The sequence below is a fragment of the Mastigoproctus giganteus genome, chromosome 7, assembly GCF_048544385.1.
Source record: "Mastigoproctus giganteus isolate SK-2022 chromosome 7, ASM4854438v1, whole genome shotgun sequence".
Classification (NCBI taxonomy): Eukaryota; Metazoa; Arthropoda; class Arachnida; order Uropygi; family Thelyphonidae; genus Mastigoproctus; species Mastigoproctus giganteus.
Window position 1 is genome coordinate 205,310,382 of NC_143581.1, and position 19,287 is coordinate 205,329,668.

General features: G+C 37.8%; 1 protein-coding gene across 3 annotated transcripts in view; it reads right to left on the bottom strand.

The window, feature by feature from the left end:
• The window catches only part of LOC150083611 (uncharacterized), a 344,088-nt gene that overhangs the window by 172,822 nt on the left and 151,979 nt on the right, over positions 1 to 19,287 (bottom strand). For 2 of the 3 annotated variants that reach the window (XR_016547211.1, XM_090378088.1), the window contains exon 6: positions 1,780 to 2,033. Coding sequence is in view for 2 of the 3 variants with exons in the window: in XM_090378088.1 (XP_090234214.1) it covers positions 1,780 to 2,033 (254 nt within the window). In the remaining variant the exon portion in view is untranslated. The remainder of the gene's footprint in view (positions 1 to 1,779; positions 2,034 to 19,287) is intronic. The other variant, XM_090378089.1, reaches the window with a different exon arrangement.

Sequence of the window (19,287 nt, forward strand, 5' to 3'; positions counted from 1 at the left end):
GTAACTGACGTTCGTGGCCTTCCCGGCCTCTCAGAATCCTCCAGAGTGAAATTTCCCCTTTGGAATTCACTATACCACCTGAATATCGTTGTACGATGTGGACAATCATCATCTAGCGCAAGAGTCATTTCTTCTAAGCACTGGTCTATGGTTAAACCACGCACGAAATTATACTGCAAAACTGTCCTTATCTCATTTTGTGACCACGATGCCATCGCAAGCACTTTACACTCTCACTACTAATGAATAACTGAGCCCATCAACTTGGCGCGGCAGCTACTATGCACGTATGAACATGTCTCAACATGCAGCAACAAGCAGCTTCCTGTGATTCATTGTTGCGTCATATTGCAAAACTTTCCTAGTACCCTTTGTATTTGTTAAATGAATTAGGAAGTCCTTGGGAGGTTTAGGTCTTTTCGCAGATAAGCTTGCTCTATTAGTTTGACAATTCATGGTGTATTCAATAGTAAGAAAAAGTGGGTGGGACATGCTGTATGAAGTAATGAAATTTTTGGATATGGCGTACATGTGGTAAGAATATACCCAGATCCTTGACATAACGTGGCCTCGACAATGCTCCCCGCGTACACACTACTCGGACTCCCTCCAGTCACTATCTGGCAGAGTAGAGGTAGCAAGATTATACACTAGCTGATCCGGAAGCCTCCTAGGGAGCTACCAATAGGTTTGGTCCGGTGTACTATCTAGCGGCCGGCCTGCGAACACCGTTTTAGAGCTGTACCCTCGAAATGTAAGGAATATTGGATCTCGCCACGACATTCATCATAACCTCAAAAATCAATCATACTGCATGATGCAAGAGATAAGGAAGGGTTGGCCGGAACTTAGCTCTAGAGACTAAACATGGGTTCCACCACTTCAAGCGCATTTGAGGCCATTTTATCTATGTGAGCTTGATGGAGGTCATTGTAGTGTCTGCCATGAAGTGTCTTCTTTGCCCATCTTTCTAGCTTCATTTGTGCTGTCTGGATGGGAGGGAATTCCTCGCTTAGGTTGAGTGGGGTATGTCGTTTGTCTATCTTTCTTATGGCCTGGTAGAGTACTGCTGCTGTGTTTTTTTTCTGGAAGTAATCCTTCAGGTTAGCTATTGCTATTTTCTGTTGTTCGATGAGGTCTATCAGGCCCTTCCTCCCTCTTTCTGAGCTATTGTAAGCTTCTCGACAGAAGACTTCAGGTGGTGCTGCTGGCTCTTGGTCATCATTGTCCTCTTCTTTCTTATGATATCCTCCAGCTTGGTGTTAGTCCAATCTATGACCCCCAAAGGAGTATGTTAGCACTGGGGCTGAATAGGTGTTTATGGTTTTAACTTTGTTCCCTCTGTTCAGCTTTGCTTCGGGTAGGCTTCAGAGTCTCTGATGGTATTTTTCAATCAGGAAGGCCTTGCTTGATTTCCTTGTGCTCTAACTGCTGAGCCTACATCATCCCCAGGTATTTGTAGGTCTCTCCTTCTGCCATGGCTTTGATCTCTTTACCAGTCTGCAGTCAATAGTTTCAGACAACTAATTTCCCCCGATGCAATCCATGAGTCTGTATTTGTCTAGACCAAATTCTATCCTGATGATGATTATTATTATCATCATCATCATAATCATAAATTATTACTATTTGAAAATGCTCCTAAAATGTCACATGCTGCATACATTAACTTGTTTTATTTAGTAACACATTTATAACTCAAGAAAAGGGGGGGGGGAAGAACCCCTTCTAATCAGTATTCTTATTGACCAAACTTACTTGCAAAGAGAATATACTCACAAATTTACTCCTCTGAAGCACTTCAAATGGAGAAAACTTGCCAATTCCCATATTTCTCTTTTTTCGAATTTCAAGGTCTTTAACAGTTTTATCATCTGCACTGTGTACGGATACCTTCTCTGTCCTTTCCTTTTCTACCCGTTCCTTCTCCTGTCTTCTTTGTCTCTCACGTTCCATCTTTTCAAGACCCTCACGAATCCATGCAGGAAGCTGTTTCCTCTTGGCTGCATCTATATAGAAAAATTCACAATAACCTACAAGAATCACTATATCATGGGGATATAACACTAAAAATTGTATGTCAACAAATTATTAAAGAATAAGCTTCAGCAGAAAAATCTATTTTTTATTAATTATAAGACTTGCAGACTGTTCCAAGTATAAAACCAAAATTAGTATATAAAATTCAGATGAAAGATAATTAAAATAACAATTAGAAAAGTACTGCATATTTTGGAGAGCATCATCTAAAGGACACACATACTTTCTATGCTATCATATCTCTTATGCAGCCAGCAAATTATAAGGGTGCTAAAACTGCAGCTCCTAATGAAATCCTTATATAAATTTAGAAAATTCATGACCAGTTTTAGTTATATTGATATTATGTTTGGCTTTTGCACTAAACAGGGTTTTCTGCAAAGTTGAACTGTAGTTCCAGGTGCCAACTCACAACAGATATGTACATAAACAGGATTTTCTGAGTGAATGGCACAGGAGATAATGAATGTTCCAACAGGCTGGTGTAATCCTCTGTTAGTAGTTTATTCTATTTCATTTTATATTTTCTTAACTTTAATATCTTTCAAATGTCCAACTGTAAGTAAACATGATGATTTCAGCAAGCATGTGCCTTTCATCAGACCTTTGCAAAATATTCTTTCCAAATCAATGCAGTGTAGTGTGGTCTAAAATTTATTTTATTAATTAAAGTTAACAAAATATAATGAACACTTCAGTTTCAACTATTGACAGCAATAATTTTTAACCCGGCAGTTAGAGTGTGAACTTTGTGTCACGAGTTACAACATGGCCCCTGACAGGTCCTGAAATTTAAACCTTAATATCTGAAAAACTATTTATTATTTTGAATATATGCTTGAATTTTTAGCAATAGATTGTAATCTTTATTAAGTTTATTTTTTAATAATAATTTAAAAAATTTTAAATTCTCTACTTTTCAGTCTCTTCAGTTTTAATGACAAAAACTTATTCATTTTTATTAATTGTGTTTAAAATTTTAAAATGTGATCTTACTGTAAAACAGATGCATGAAACTATTAATCACCAAAAAATTGCAATCTCTACAAGCATTATATACTTACACTATGAAGTAAATTATTCACATATTTGAATGACAAATTACTAAATATAAAATGAAGTAAGTAAAATAATAAACAATGAGTAAAAATAAATGATAATATATAATATTATTACATAAAATAATTTTTTATGTATTGCTTTCAAGCCTGGAATGGCATGGCATACATAAATTCTGCATGGCTCAGACACAGAAATTGCAGGCGATACTTAGGCAATTAAGTCGGGTAACATTTAATGTAATAAATCAAACATAAAAGCAAAAATATGTAACTTACCTTATACTTAAAATATGTATAAATTAAATTTAATATTTGTGATAGTTTCAAGTTGTAACTGAGGTATTCCACTTTATTTTGTTTTATTTAGGGGTTGATTATTTGGAATATTTTGAAGCTTTTATTCTGCTCCCCTCCCTCATGATTCTTGTGATAAATAAGATTTGCTTTTGATTTTAAGCTGGTTTTAATTTAAATTTATATTCTATTAAAATGTATGCTAATATCTTGTATTAGCATTATAAGTGTGTTGCATTGATAAAGGGGAAGGGAAACCTTTATTCTTAGAATTTTGTGTTTAGTTCCTTCAAAGATTAGACTTAAGTTACAAGTGAATATTTGTGATTTGAGAAAGTGATTGTATTTATATTTTGTATTTGGTCATAGTTGTATCTTGGACTTCTTTGCCATGTATCTGAAAGGAACTGAGGACATGTCCTCATCTGATAGTGACAAATCGCTGACAGGAGCAGATCGCACTTCAAAATAAGTCTCCTGTTAAAATGAAGAAAGCTGTGGTGAGATTGAAAAAGATGGAAGAAGGTAGTGTAGAAAAAAAGAGGGGGGGGAGTCTAATAATGGAATTAGGAAGGAAGATACTGAGAGTGACGCTGGAACAGATGAGGAAGAAAGAATGGCAATTGAAAATTAAGTGTGGATTGAGTTTACAGATGAGCAAGACTAGAACTGTTTTACAAAAATTTTTGTTTTGTAATGTGAATAAAGTGACCCATGTGGCAATGAACAGAATATGGTCGATGTGGGATATACGGAGAATAAAGCAATAAAGCTGTTCGTGGTGAACAGAGTATAAACATCTAAATTTAGAAACTGTCAAAGTAAGAGAACAAGAATGCCAATTTGTCTCGTGCTTCAATCTTAGAAATGGGAAAGGAAAATAGAGAGGAAAAGATATAGATAAGTTATGTGGCTTTCATTAAAGCAGACAAAGAAGTAAAAACTAGTGAAGAAGTTGAAGAGAAACTTAAGAATGAAGTGAAACCTTTTCTTAAGACTGTGAAAGTTAAATGGGTATGAAGAATTAGGGATAAAAAAGTGGTGCTGGAACTTGATTCCTTTAACCATTATCTTGCAATGAAACAATTGCAAGATAATGGTTGGAGGAATCAGGACTGCAAAGTACCTAGGAAACCTGGTCCCAAAATTTACCATGTGCAAAACAAAGTGAAAAAAGGTAATTTATTACCCAAATTATAGGAGGGAAATTTCAATGTGGTGGAGAGGAAGGGCATGTCTATAAAGAATACCAAAAGGATGGAAGTCCAATTTGTATAAATTGCACAAGAAGGGGGCAGGGATTTGGCCATTTGGTTAAAAGTAAGGATCGTGTTGAATATATGAGCAATATGAGGCTAGAAATAATTATGGACAGGTTATAGTGAGATAAAGGCTTGCAAGTTAATGGTTAGAAGTCCTACAATGCTTCTTTATAGTTGGATAAGAAAATTGAGGAAGTGAATGTAGATATTCTACTCTTACAAGGGTCATATATGAAAAATGCAGTGAAGGGAATTGGTTTGTTATACAGGATTGTTCAGAGTGGCAAGGATTGTCAGGCCACTGTCATTGCTTTTAATAAATATTATGTGGTAACACAGGTGGAGCTCTGCTTTTCACATGGAGCATGTGCAAAGATAATAAGTGAAATAGTAAATGTTTATTTTGTTAGTATATACTGCCAGTTGTATATACTGCAGTTGCAGTCTTTTATACAGTATATTGGAAAGTGTGTGAAGTTTTAAGAGGGAAAAGAGTTGTAATTGGTATGGACTATAATTCAAAATCCCCAACTTGGGGAAGTAACTATTCTGATGTAAGAGGAGAAATGTTAGAACTGTTGATGTATGAAAGATTATATATTGTAAATGAATTAGGCCAGCCTTCCACCTTCTCATTGACTAAAGGTGAATACTGACATAAGTTTGTACAAGATCAATATTGCAAAATGTTAGAAAAATGGGGGGGGGGGGGTTAGAGAGGGCTGGCTGATAAAAGATCATCGGTGCATTTCACTCATTATTCAGGATAGTGATAAGGGAGGAACAAACTGGATTAAAGGAAAGATTTGCACTTCACACTTCAAAACTGGGCACATTTTGAGGAAAAAATTATCATATTGTTAGAATTGAATAAGAAAAAGTTGAACAGCAATCTGGCATGTGAGAAGTCCAAGATTATTGCTTAGGGAGGCTTCTGATACTATAATGAGAAGGTGTTGAAAGTTTAAGCTGACAGCACTGTGGTAGTGCCAATCTAACTGCTGCAAGGAGGAGAGTAATGAAGGTCAGAAGGTTGTACCAAAAGGTGAGAAGATTTAGATTAATTGAAGTGTTAGAAATATTAAAGGAGAGGTATATTGAACAATTAAAGGTCTATTATACCAATTTAATACAAAAGTAAAACATGGGTCATGGCAGACTTTTGTGAAGACAAAAATGAGTGAAGATGCTTGAGGTCATCCATATAAAATAACTGCACAGAAGTTGAAAGTTAAGGTATACCATACAATTAAGAGAGAAATGAGCTCTTAGTATGACTGGATGGAAGACCTCTATGGTGGAAGTGCTCTCTTCTTTGTTTCTGAGTATTGTGGAGATGAATACACAGGCACAAATGGATATTAGAGTTCTGAAAAGGAATTATATAGGGGATGGATAAGAGGAAGATTTAATGTTGGTTAAATTGTGTCAAGCCTAAAAAATGACTAAGGGAAGGGAAAGCAGCAGGTAATAATCAAACTTTCTCAGATGTTATAGAGAAGTTTGGAAGAGAATCACGGGGATGTTCTCCTTGATTTATATAATAGCTGACATTCCAGCACAGTGAAAGGAAGCTTATATTAGAATTTTTTTGAAATATTCTGATCGGACCGATGTCAGCCTTGGGAAGTCCTTGAAAGGCTTGTGATGAGATTTGAAAAATATTATGTGCAAAAAAGCACTTAGTAGCCCCAAGCAATATGGCTTCAGGAGGGATAAGTTGATTGGGAGTGCGATACAGCAGATGGTGCTAATACTCACGAGACTCTGGAGAACTAATTCCTAGGTATACAAGGGGTTTCTGAAAAGTAAGGTAACACATTTTTTCCCTTAATAATGTTATTTGGTTTTTTTTTTTTTTTTTTAGGAGCATTAGCAACTAAAGCCATATTAGTCCGGGGATATGTGGTGGTCATTCCCTGACCTTTCTGCATCCTCCGTATTTGGTGGTCACAGACTCGAACCCCGGTCTAATCAAGAAGCGTGTGCTACGCACTGCTGCTCCTGCCCACCTGGCTACAGAGGCACCTCCTTAATGATGGTGAAAGGGAATGAGATGAAATGCAGTGGACAGATAGACTCGTTAATAACGTTCAAAAAGATTGCCAGTGCAGTGTTGTGGTACTGTCACCTCACAGCAGATTCCAGTTGCAAAATGACGGCTACCGTGTGAGTGTGGTCCAAAACAGGTGTTAGTGAAGTTATTCACTTTTTGCAAGCAAAAGGTGATGACAAAGAAACAGGTGTGTTTTTGATGCAATGAATTTAAAGCAGGCCATGTTGACATTGAAGATCGACATTGGGCGGGCAGGCCTTCATCGAGCAAGACAGAAGACAATAATGAGAGAATATTTCATGCATTAAGGGCATTGTTCTTGAAAACAGGCGAGTGAAACTGCATGAAATTGCACAAATAGTGAAAGTGAGTAAGTCGACTATTCACGATGTCCTTGGCTTTTGAAAGGTGTGCTGCCACAGGGTGCCGCGACAATTGTCAGAGGAGCACAAAGCAAAACACACGGGGATGTGTTAGGCCTGACGTAGCCGAGTGGTTAGGAGCGAGAGTGCTTACGATACAGCGATGAAGGAGAGAGATTTCTCACTCGCATAGTCACAGCAGACAAAACATGGGTTCGTCACTTTACCCAAGAGAGCAAAGAAGACTCCATGACCTGGAAACACCCATAATCCCATGTGCACGAAAAATTCAAAAATGTTCCCAGTGTCCAAAAAAGTCATCTGTTGGTGGATTTCTTGCCGAAGGGAGGAACAATCAATGTACAGCTTTACTGTGCAACGTTGAAAAAACTGAAAGCCAACATTTGAAACAAACAACCAGGACACCTGACAAGCAGCGTGATTTTGTTGCATGACAATGCAACTCCACACACTTCTCACACCACCCGTGAGTGGTTGCACCATATAGGTTGGGAAACTGTCACATCCCCCCCCCCCCCACAGCCCAGACTTAGTGCCTTCAGACTTCCAATTGTTCGGCCCTCTGAAAAAACACCTTTCAGGAAAGCATTTCACCACAGATGAGGGAGTTCATCAGGTGGTGCGATATTGGTTACTGCGTATGAGAATGGACTTCTTCAGTACTGGTATTGATAAACTGATCCATCGTTGAGACAAGTGCATCAATAAAACTGGAGACTTTGTGGAGAAGTAGTGCATGTTCACTTATTTCTTGGTGTGTAATTTCATCTTCGTATTATTAAATGTCATCGAGAGAAAAAATGCATTACCTTACTTTTCGGAAACCTCTCGTATTTATTGATTTTAAAGCAGCACTTAATTGGCCGTGGTGAAACGGCTTCCTTTCTAAAGTTGGTCATATGGGCTGTACAAAACAGTTGTATGAAATTCTGAGAGAATATTTTAGAAACAGATGAGTAATCTGTCTCTAAAATATTCTCTCACTTATTATGAAGCAAACTAAAGTTACTAGAAGGGTGACAAGAGGAGCACCTCAGGGCTCTATAATAGGTCCTTACTTGTGGAATGCAGTAATGGAGGAGTTGTTAGAAGAGGAATGGTCTGGCTGCGACCCAATCGCCTATGCTGATGACTTGTTGTTGTTGTTAGCGTACAGATGGTTGCAGAAGCAGCTGGAGGAGAGATCAAAGTAGAGCCCTAATAAGTGTGGAAAAATGGGTGGATATATATGCATAAGATGGATATCTCTTTGAAAAAAACTCAAACGGTATTGTTAAAAGTTAAACTGAGTGAGTGTAGACATCCCACAGTAAAGATCTTTGGTAATCCGATATCATATGCCTCCTTGGTCAAGTACCTGGGAGTGATGGTTGATGAAGGATTGTCCTTTTTTTTTGTCCCATGCAAAGAATGTAAGAGAAACGATTAGATTGGGTATATTTTAAATTCAAAGGAGTAGTAAGAATACATTGGGGTAGATCTCTTGACATATATAAATGTTTATTTATAGAAACATTTCCCAAACTGGGGTCCGTAGACCAGTTCCAGGGGTCCACGAAATGGACCCTCTAGAGCTGGTCAAATTATTCATTCTGCGTATAGCAAATTGATGATAAATAAGGTTAAATATAAGAATGAAGCTGAGTTGTTTTAAACATAAAACTTTGACTTTTCTTTTCAGAAACAGTGTTTTTTCTCTCTCTCTCACGCACGCGCACACAAACCTTTTTTGACTTTTGAGAGGGTCCGTAGATCTCAGTTGACTGGAAGCAGGTTTATATTAGTAATGGCCATATGATGCAAAGAAGCCTAAGGCTTATGATGCACCAGCCAAAAAAAAAAAAAAAAAAAGAGTAAAATAATAATAATAATAATCAAATTAAATAAAATAAATAATAAAAGAAAACCTGTGCATTTCCCTCCTCTGTAGGTAACTATCCAGCTGACCTTTGAATTTCCCCAAACTGTCAGCCTCAACCACCCATGTAGGTAACTTTATTCCAATAATTTATAACTTGCTAACTAAAACAAAGTTTCCTGTAATACAGTTTAAACACCATCCCTTGTAACTTGAATTTATGGCCTCTAGTTCTAGAATCATTTATAATCGTGAAAATTTCACCTCACTCATTTTACTTTTGCCTGTCAGAGCCTTAAACACCTCATTAAGTCTCCTCTAAGTCCCCAGTTTCCAAGCCGTGCAACCCACATATTCGAAGTCTTTCCTCATATAGATGCCCTTTGCCGATTACACCAGGCAATTTACCCGTCTTTGGACACTTTCAAGAAGCTTGATGTCTTTTTTTTTAGGTGCGGCCTCCACAATTCAACACAGTATTCCAAGTATGGTCTGACAACTGCCTTAAATAATGGGATTATGACGTCCATATCTCTACTAGCAAATGTTTGATAAATGATCGATAGGACACCATGGGCCTTGATTGCAACCTATCTACAATGCTCAAAGAACTTCATTTCTGACTGTATCATAACTCTCAAGTCCCTTTCTTCCACTACTGACATTAGTTAAACTCCACCAAGTGTATAAGTTACCTGGAGATGCTGTTCCCCAGGTATAAGAACTTGCATTTTGCTGAGTTAAAGCATAGCTGCCAATTTTCTGACCAACTCTGAAGTCTATCTAGGCAACTGAGGAGAAACTCTGCTTGGTGGTGATCATTAACTACTCTACCGACCTTTACATCATCTGCAAATTGACATCACCCTCTATCCCTTCATCGATGCCATTTAAGAAAATCAAAAAACAACAGTTGTCCCAATACTGATTCTTGGGGAACCCCACTTCTTACATTAACACAATCTGAAGAATAACCATTTATCACAACCCTCTGCTTCCTTTTTTAAAATCATCCTGCTATCCATCTAAGGATTTTCCCTGTGATTCCAACCCACTCCTGCTTATAAAGTAACCGACCATGTGGGACTGAGTCAAACGCTTTGCAGAAATCTAAATAAGCCGTCGAAATTATTCCCTAAATATAGCTCATAAGTGACCTTGTCAAAATGGCTAAACAAATTTGTTAAACATGATTTTTTGTTTAGAAAACCATGCGGTGTATCCTTCACAATTCCATTTCTATCTAAATGATTCTGAATTCAATCCCCGATCATTGCCTCCATGATTTTCCCTACTACTGAAGTTAGACTGACCAGTTGGTCACTCCCATAATTACTCATTGACAGAAAGGGTTTCCCCCCTATAAATATTGATGCAAAGTAACTGTTGAGTTCATCTTCATCAACAGCTGGGGTATCTAATACTATCCCACGTCCAATATATAAGGGTCTGATATCTCTCTCTTCATGATCCACTGTGAAACTCTGCAATTCGTTCCTGTACCGCCAACCCTATTACGTCATCTGGTTCATGGGTGATGATCAGGTCTACAATATTTTTTTTCCTAGTACTTTCCCTGACGTGTCGATACAAATAACAATCATCTAGTTGATTTAATTCCCCCGTATAGAGTTTCCTTCTCATTTGCTCCAATCAATTAGAGGCAAATTAAAATCACCCATAATAAGACATTCACGCTTATTTGCCCATAGCGATTCTTTACTAACATGCGAAGATCTGAATCCGGAAAGGTTTTGTCGACACAGGCTACTCCTGATGTTAAACACTGTTGACAGTGACATTAGCACACATCTATTCTACAAATGTCTTTCCTCAATTTGAATCTATGCCCTTCAGGTTCTTAATCTGAGCAAGAGGAGGAATCCCATCAGCATTCAGCATGCTCAACCCAATGAAGGTCTTATACACCTCAATCAGATCACCTCGCAGGTGCCTACTCTCCAGACACTGCAATTTGAAAAACTTAAGTCTTTCTTGGTAAGAGCACCCCTTTGTTCCTGACACCAATCTTGTTATTTGTACTCATTCTAGAAACTCTACATCTTTCCTAAAATGAGATCTCCAGACCTGTACACAGCACTCTAGGAGTGGGCTGACCATTGCCTTGTAGAACAGGATAGTCACCTCTCTGTCCCTGCTAACAAAATTCCTATATATCATTGACAAGACTCCATGGCAGCACATCTGCACTGCTTAGTGAACTTCATATTTGACTGCATAATTACCCCCAGGACATTTTCATTTTTCACTTCCCTGAGTGTATACCACACAGTTGGTATGTTTCTCTTGGGTTATTGCTACCCATATGCAGTACTTTGCATTTGTTAATGTTAAACTTCAGTTGCCACTTCTCAGCCATTTGCCCAACTTATCTAGATCCAGTTGGAGTAATATACTGTTTTATGTCGTTAACAACCTTACCAACCTTTGTATCATCTGAAAACTTGGACATTAATCCTGATAAACCTTCATCAATATCACTGACGAATACACAAAATGACAATGGGCCAACAGCGAACTCTGGAGAACTCCACTAATAATATTTGTCCATGAAGAGCAGTGCCCACTGATTACCACTATGTTATCTCCCACTCAACCATCGCTTTATGCACTGTAGCAACTTCCCCTTAATGCCATACCTCATCAATTTGTATAGCGGACTTTCACATGCAACAGTATCAAAAGTCTTCCTGAAATCCAAGTATATGATATCAAAATTATTTTTGACATTCAGTTCCTTTGTGACCAGACCATAGTATCCACAGTGGGGATAAGGAATTCTTTGCATATATAAATGCAAAGAAAATAAGGACAAACCAGATCAGTCTCTTATTAAATGGATGTGGGATAGTATTAGATACCCAAGCTGATATTGCTGATGAACTGAACAGTTACTTTGAACCAATATTTACAGAAGAAAAACCTTTATGTTAATGAAAAATTATGGGGAGCGAAGTTGAAAAATATGTAATTAATGATACTGAAATTTCATGATTATTTAATGAAAAAAACTTGAGCCTACAGACAAGTAAGGCTCCTAGGGTTGATGGCATACCTATAATTTTAAGGGAGGCAAGTGAGTGCATTGAACATTGAGGCTAATTATGAGAGCATCACTGGACTCGGGAGAGATTCCGTTGGATTGAAAAAGTGCCAATGTATCTCCAATACATAAGGGCAGTTCTAAGAGTGTAGTAGGAAATTACTGACTGGTCAGTCTAACGGCAGTAGTAGGAAAAATCAATGAGGCAATGATCAAGGGTGGAATTCAAGATCATTTAGATAGAAATGGTATTCTGAAGGATACACAGCATAGTTTTGTAAAGGGAAAATAATATTTAACAAATCTGGTTAGATATTTTGACCAAGTCGCTCGTGAGCTGGATTAGGGAATAATTTTGACATTGTTTATTTGGATTTTAGCAAAGCATTTGACTCAGTCTCACATGTGCAGTTACTTTATAAGCTGGAGCTGGTTGAAATCACAGGGAAAATCCTTAGATGGACAGCAGGGTGGTTTTATAGAAGGAGGCAGAGGGCTGTGATAAATGGTTATTCTTCAGATTGGGTTAATGTAAGAAGTGGGGTTCCTCGAGGATCAGTATCTGGACCACTGTTGTTTTTGATTTTCTTAAATGACATCAATGAAGGGATAGAGGATGTGATGTCTAAATTTGCAGATGATGTAAAGATTGGTTGAGTAGTTGTTCTCCACCAAGCAGAACTTCTTCAGAGTGACCTAGATAGACTTCAGGAATGGTCAGAAAAGTGGCAGCTATGATATAATCCAGCAAAGTGTAAGGTCTTACACCTGGGAAACAGTAACCCTAAAATAACTTATACACTTGGTGGAGCTGAACTAAAGTCAGTAGTGGAAGAGAGGGACTTGGGTGTTACGATAAGGTCAGACATGAAGTTCTCTGAGCATTGTAGACAAGGAAGGGCCTTGGTGTCCTATCAATGGATTTATTGAAAATTTGTTAGTAGAGATAAAGATATCATAATCCAATTATATAAGGCTATTGTTAGACCACATTTGGAATACAGTATTCAAGTGTGGAGACCACACCTAATAAAAGACAGAGCTTTTTGAAAGAGTCAAGAGATGGATAACTTGAAATCTGCAAAAGGACGTCCTTATAGGGAATATGTGGGTTGCACAGCTTGGAAACTAGGTACCTTAGAGGTGACTTGATTGAAGTGTTTAAGATTCTGAGAGGCAATAGTAAAACAAATGAGGTTGAAATTTTCGCAGTTTCAACTAGCCTGCGAGTTATAAATTACTGGAATAAGTTAACTACATGGGTGGTAGAGGCTGACAGTTTTGGAAAATTCAAAGGTCAGCTGGATAACTATCCATGTTATCCAGCTGACAGTTACCTATGGGAAAAAGGGAAATGCATAGGTTTTCTATTTCCTTTTCTCTTATTATTCTTTATTAATTAATTATTTTATTTATTATTATTTTTGGCTGGTGTAGCATAAGCCATAGGCTTCCTTTCCTAAGGCTTATGCTTTATAATTAGTAAGTAAGGAGTTTTAATGCTGATCTCCCTGATTTTGTCTTCGAACTCATATAGACCATATATGACACATAGACCATAACCTCATAGGCTTAACATAGAGGATTTTCCCTTGTGAAAATTCCCATAGACTACATTGTCCCGTTGAGATAACATTACGCAAAATGGAGGCTTATTATCTTATTGCCTTGGAAATTTACTGGCTTTGGGGTAGCCTCCTTTAGGAGAAGCCATTAAATATTTATATGTCATTATATATTGTGGATATATCAGTCTTTTATTACTTAGATTTTATATTTCGGAAAAGTCCCATAGGTTAACATGCAGCTAGTTTTAGGCTACTTTTAAAGAAACTTAATGTGGCTATAACTCTTATTTTTGGAGTTGAGGATCTTATTTTGGAAGAAAAGAATCTTCTTGTAATTACTCATTTTGTAAATAATTTTGTGGTGCCCCCCCTTGTCCATTAGGGGCTGAGACTCGTAAACCAACCTTGGTGAATTCTTCAACTCTTATGCATCCCGGGTGGGGTAAAGTGTCTATATAGAAACATATTGTAAAACTGTTGAAATTAATTGGTTGTGGTTGACTAAATTACTTGTCTAATTAACATAAATGTCAGAAGAAGAAGACCGAGATATTACTTGGTCTCAGGAATTGAAGCATATCCTTTTTCTTCTGTTGATTTTGCAACAAAACAGGTGTCTCCTAATAAAGAATCTTTTCAGACACCAGTAAGGCATAAAGGTAAAAGGAAATCAAAGACCCCCTAAAACTGTTATAAAAGGGGAAAAAGAAAAAACTAAACTTGACAAAACAAAATTGGATAAAAATAAGACTTTGAATGATGAAGAAGATAAGAACCGCAAGTCTCTCGTTAAAGAAGTTCAAGCTAGCACAGCCGAGAACAGTGAGGGGTTATGGAGTTAATGATTCCCCAAGTGGTATAGGGGATAAAATAGTTAATGTTTATAGTAGGGAGGACCAAGGGATTTCTTTTATAGATGGTTTGAACCTCTGAGGTGTATGTGATATTGGCTAAGATACGAAGGGCTTTAAAGAGTCAAGTAAAATAAAAAAAACCACAGCGTCTAATAGAATTTATGGTCTCTGGACTGACGTGGAGGGGGGGGGAGTGACCATAGCTTTGGTTGTGGATAATAAGCACCTCAAGGTACAAACCAGGGATCTGGAGGAGATTGCTTCTCAGATAAAACAAATGTCAGATTTCCAGATTGAACTTCATAAAAAAAAAGACTTATGCAGAGGTAGTGCGGCAGGATCTCAAGTTGGTTGATCCTGTTGTCATCCAGAATAACCAAGATCCAAACAGAGGACTAACAGTGCAAGTTGGGATAGATCCTTATCAGTTCCTAGGTGTGCCTCCTAGGATCTATTCTGCTTCTGCTTTGAAAGAGATAGGTCTTACAATGAAGAAACCTGGGTTATCTGATCCAACAGTGTTAATATATGGTGTCCCTCATGAATATGCTAAGGAGGAAATACTTGATGATCTCTTCATTAAAAACTTAAGACTATGGTTTCTCGAAGGATGAAGTGACTTTCAGATTCAGTTCTGGATTGGGTGCAAAGGTGGTTAATTGGGTGGTCAGATTTAGTCCTCGTATGATGGGGTATATATTTTGAATAGCGATAGAATATCTAGGATTTAGATCACACAGGTTCTGTAGGTTTAGGATTATAAGCAAGTGTTTCCATTGTTTGGGGTATGGCCACTCAGCACAATTTTGTTCACATAAGGCAGTTTCTTGTGGACACTGTGCAAAGGGTGGTCATGTCTACGGAGTTTGACACCATAAAGAAGACTCTCCAAAATGTATCAACTGCAAGAGACATGGTAGAGATTACAATCATTTTGAACAGGCTGCCAAGTGTCTAGAATACTTAAAAGGGGTACAACTTATGGACAGCAGAATCAAACATGAGTGTTAATGGTTCAAATTCAGCAACAGAGTTGGCTGATAAGAATCCAATTTTAGGTAATATTATATATGAGGGAATAAAAGTTCTTCAGATAAATGGTCAGCACTGCAGAGTGGCAATGGATGAGATTAGAATAACAGCATTTGAAAATAATTTTGATATTATTTGCATACAGGAACCCTTTCATTCTTTGCAGGTAGGGAGTGGGGCCCACAAATTTATGGGTTTTCTCACCTCGGCAAGAATTATTCATTTACTTGACAAACCTCCAAAAAGTGCCATAGTTGTTTTAAATAATGATCTGGTTGTTACCAACATTACAGGTCTGTGAATGGACATCGACCTGTTTAATGATTTCGACACCTTTCATAAGTTTTTACATTGCGTCTGTTTATGTCCGCCAACTGACGACATACAATTGACTCTCCATCGTTTGGACAATATACATACTAATTTTGCTTCTAAAAATCTTATAACAGCGGATCTAAATGCAAAATCTAACTTCTGGCACATCGGTTTTACCGACCCTAGAGGATTAGCTCGAGAGGATTTAATTTTATCTTACAACTTAAGTGCACAAAACTTGCCTGACAAGCTGTTCACATTCTCTACTGTGAATGGCAAATCAAACATAGATGTCACTCTTACCATGGTTAAAAGAGATGACATTCTAACTGACTGGGATGTTACTCCAAGCCTTGTAAATAACGACCACCACACTACTGTATTTGGTTTGAAGCCTCGACAGCAATATAATGATTCACAGCCACAAAATCTTGGACATTTCTCAATGAATACCATTAAATGGAACAAATTCAAAGATTACCTTCTCACCATTTTCTCTACAGATGTTGTAGACAGTTTAAACGTTATGATGGCAATGGAATTTACAAATTTAGTCCAGACCCATCTGTATTTGGTAATGGAGTACTCAGCTAAAAGAAAGCAGACCAGAAGAACTTCTGTTCCTTGGTGGTTGTTGTTGTTGTTTGGTTTTTAGGAGCATTAGCAACTAAGGCCATATTGCTCTGGGATATGCGGTGGTCATTCCCTGACCTTTCCGCATCCTCCGTATTTGGTGGTGACGGGCTCGAACCCCGGTCTAATCAAGAAGTGTGTGCTACGCATTGCTGCTCCTTCTCACCTGGCTACGGACGTGCCGTTCTTTGGTGGTCTTCAGACTTAAGTAACCTGTGAAGCAAGTTCAACAGGCTAGAAAAGAATTCCAGTGACATAGGCACCTTTCTGCCGAGGATGTTCTGACCTACAGGGAAGCTTACAGTACCCTAAGGAAAAACAATCAAAAGGCAATTGCCAACTCAAAAGAAAGGTGTTGGAAAATTTTCATAACAGATATCAGAAATAAAGAACCATGGGGCTTGGTTTACTGGATATCAAGGAACAAAATGGCTTGCAGAGATGTTTATAACAGTTAAAATAGATGGTCAAGAGACTCAAGACTGGATGTCTATGGTAGATTCCATAATTAACAACCTTTTCCCCAAAGATAATCGGATCTAGATTCACCTGAATAAATGCAAGTACACCATGATAATGAAAAGTATGAAGGACCATCGGACATTGAACCCTTTAAACTGCTGGATGTGGGCTCTGCTATGGCAAAGCTCAATGGTAAGAAATGCCCAGGTTAAATGACCTGATTAAGAATACAGTCATAGTTAAATTTTTTGAAATTTTTCCACACAGTCTGTTAAATTTGATGATAAGTGTTTACTAGAAGGAATATTTCCTTGTCAATAGAAAATAGCTCTACTAAAGATACTACACAAGCCTGAGAAATTATATCAGATCCACAGGCCTACAGACTTATTTCGCTTTTAGCAAACCTGGGGAAGTTGCTGTTATTTGGTTTTTAGGAGCATTAGCAACTAAGGCCATATTGTTCCAGGAATATGCGGTGGTAATTCCCTGATCTTTCCGCATCCTCCGTATTTGGTGGTGACGGGCTCGAACCCCGGTCTAATCAAGAAGCGTGTGCTATGTACTGCTGCTCCTTCCCACCTGGCTACGGAGGCACCTTGGGGAAGTTGTTTGGGCGAATGTATGCCCTAAGAATCCAAAAAATGCTAGATCATCAGTTATGTTCAGAAGTACAATACGGCTTCAAGAAAGGATGGTCGAATGAAGACGCTATAAATCTTCTGACCAACTATGTTCCAACTAGTTGGAACATAGTTGGTCAGAAGCTCACCTGCTAAATACGTACTCGCTGTGTGTGTGTGTGTGTGTGTGTGTGTGTGTGTGTGTGTGTGTGGACTTTCAGGCCACGTTGACACTTTATGGTGGGAAAGTGCCCTCAGGAGCTTAAGATCCGCAGAGTGAGATGCATACATCTATAGTGTTATGTGATTGTACTTTAGCAACAGACATATTAAGGTGGTGGCAAAACATCTTACGTACTGGGCTCAGGTTTCAAAAGGATTCCCCCCAAGGATCAGTGTTGGGACCTGTCCTGTGGAACGCTGTGTTGGATCAATGGTTAACGAGGGAACACAATGATATCGGTAAGGTAGCCTATGCAGATGACTTGGTGATCATTGCTGATGAAGGCACAAGGAGAATAACTGAAGAAAAAATACAGCCTATCTTGGATGATTTGATGGCATGGACTACAGTCAACAAACTGATCCCCAAGAAAAACCAGTTTAATAACTTTTAAGAACCATTTAAGCCACAATAGATTGCCTAGAATCCTATTAAATAATACCGAAATTCCTTATGTATCCCAAACTAAGTATTTGGGTATCACCTTAGATGACAAACTCAGCTTTCTGCCTCATGTGTTAAAACTCAGGGACAAAATCTGTTTTTTCACAGCCTCAGTTATCAGTCTCCAGGAAAGAGTGGGGATTATCAAAGAAAACTTTGAACCTTTACTATATAATCATACTTTTGCCTATTATATCATATGCAGCAAGTGTGTGGTACCAAAAAGTATCAAAAGGTAAAAGTGAAACAGAAACTTATTTCCACACAAAGATCAATTCTTCTGACGATCAATAATATTCCAATGATTCAAACAATGCACTCCAAATACTTGGTGGTATGATTCCTATAGATTTATATATTGCTTTCCGTGGTTGATTTACTACCTAAAAAAAGGACAGTCTAAGACATTGCTTGGAATTACGACTGACCCATCTAGCGATTTTAAAAGGGAGAAGAAAAGGCTTTGGAAGAAATATGGAAGAAATTTTTAGGAGCATTAGCAACTAAGGCCATATTGCTCCAGGGATATGCGGTGGTCATTCCCCGACCTTTCCGCATCCTCTGTATTTGGTGTGGAGAACAATGTAAATATCTTAGTTGAAGACTGTAATAACTTTACTGCTCTCCAAACCTTCACAAGAACAGTTTTCATATTGAGGACAGCTAAAAACTTCAGCTTTTCCTGGGAATTGACTTCACAAAAGAACAAAAGACAAAAGATTTATGTGTAAACAGAAGATTTATGTGAATTGTTACTGTGTTGATTTATGTTGCATTCATTTATATGCCAATTGTTATTGACAAGATTTATGTCAATTTTTATTGTAAAGATTGGTTTCTGTGAAACACAAGGTTATGAGAAACATTTAGTAGCTATCTCATTGTGCTTGTCGGCAGGTTTGAAAGTTCTAGTGGACAGACTAGACAGTATTGTTAATTGTCCATTGTATGTAATTCAATTATATATTGTTTTCCTGGTTCTTAGGAATTTAGAGACTGTGAGCATATTTAAAACAAGTGTTGTATATATCTGTTTAATATAATAATTACTGTTTCTCGTTGGCAGGGAGACTAATTTGTGGAAGTTCTCCACTAGTAACTCACTTGTCGGCACC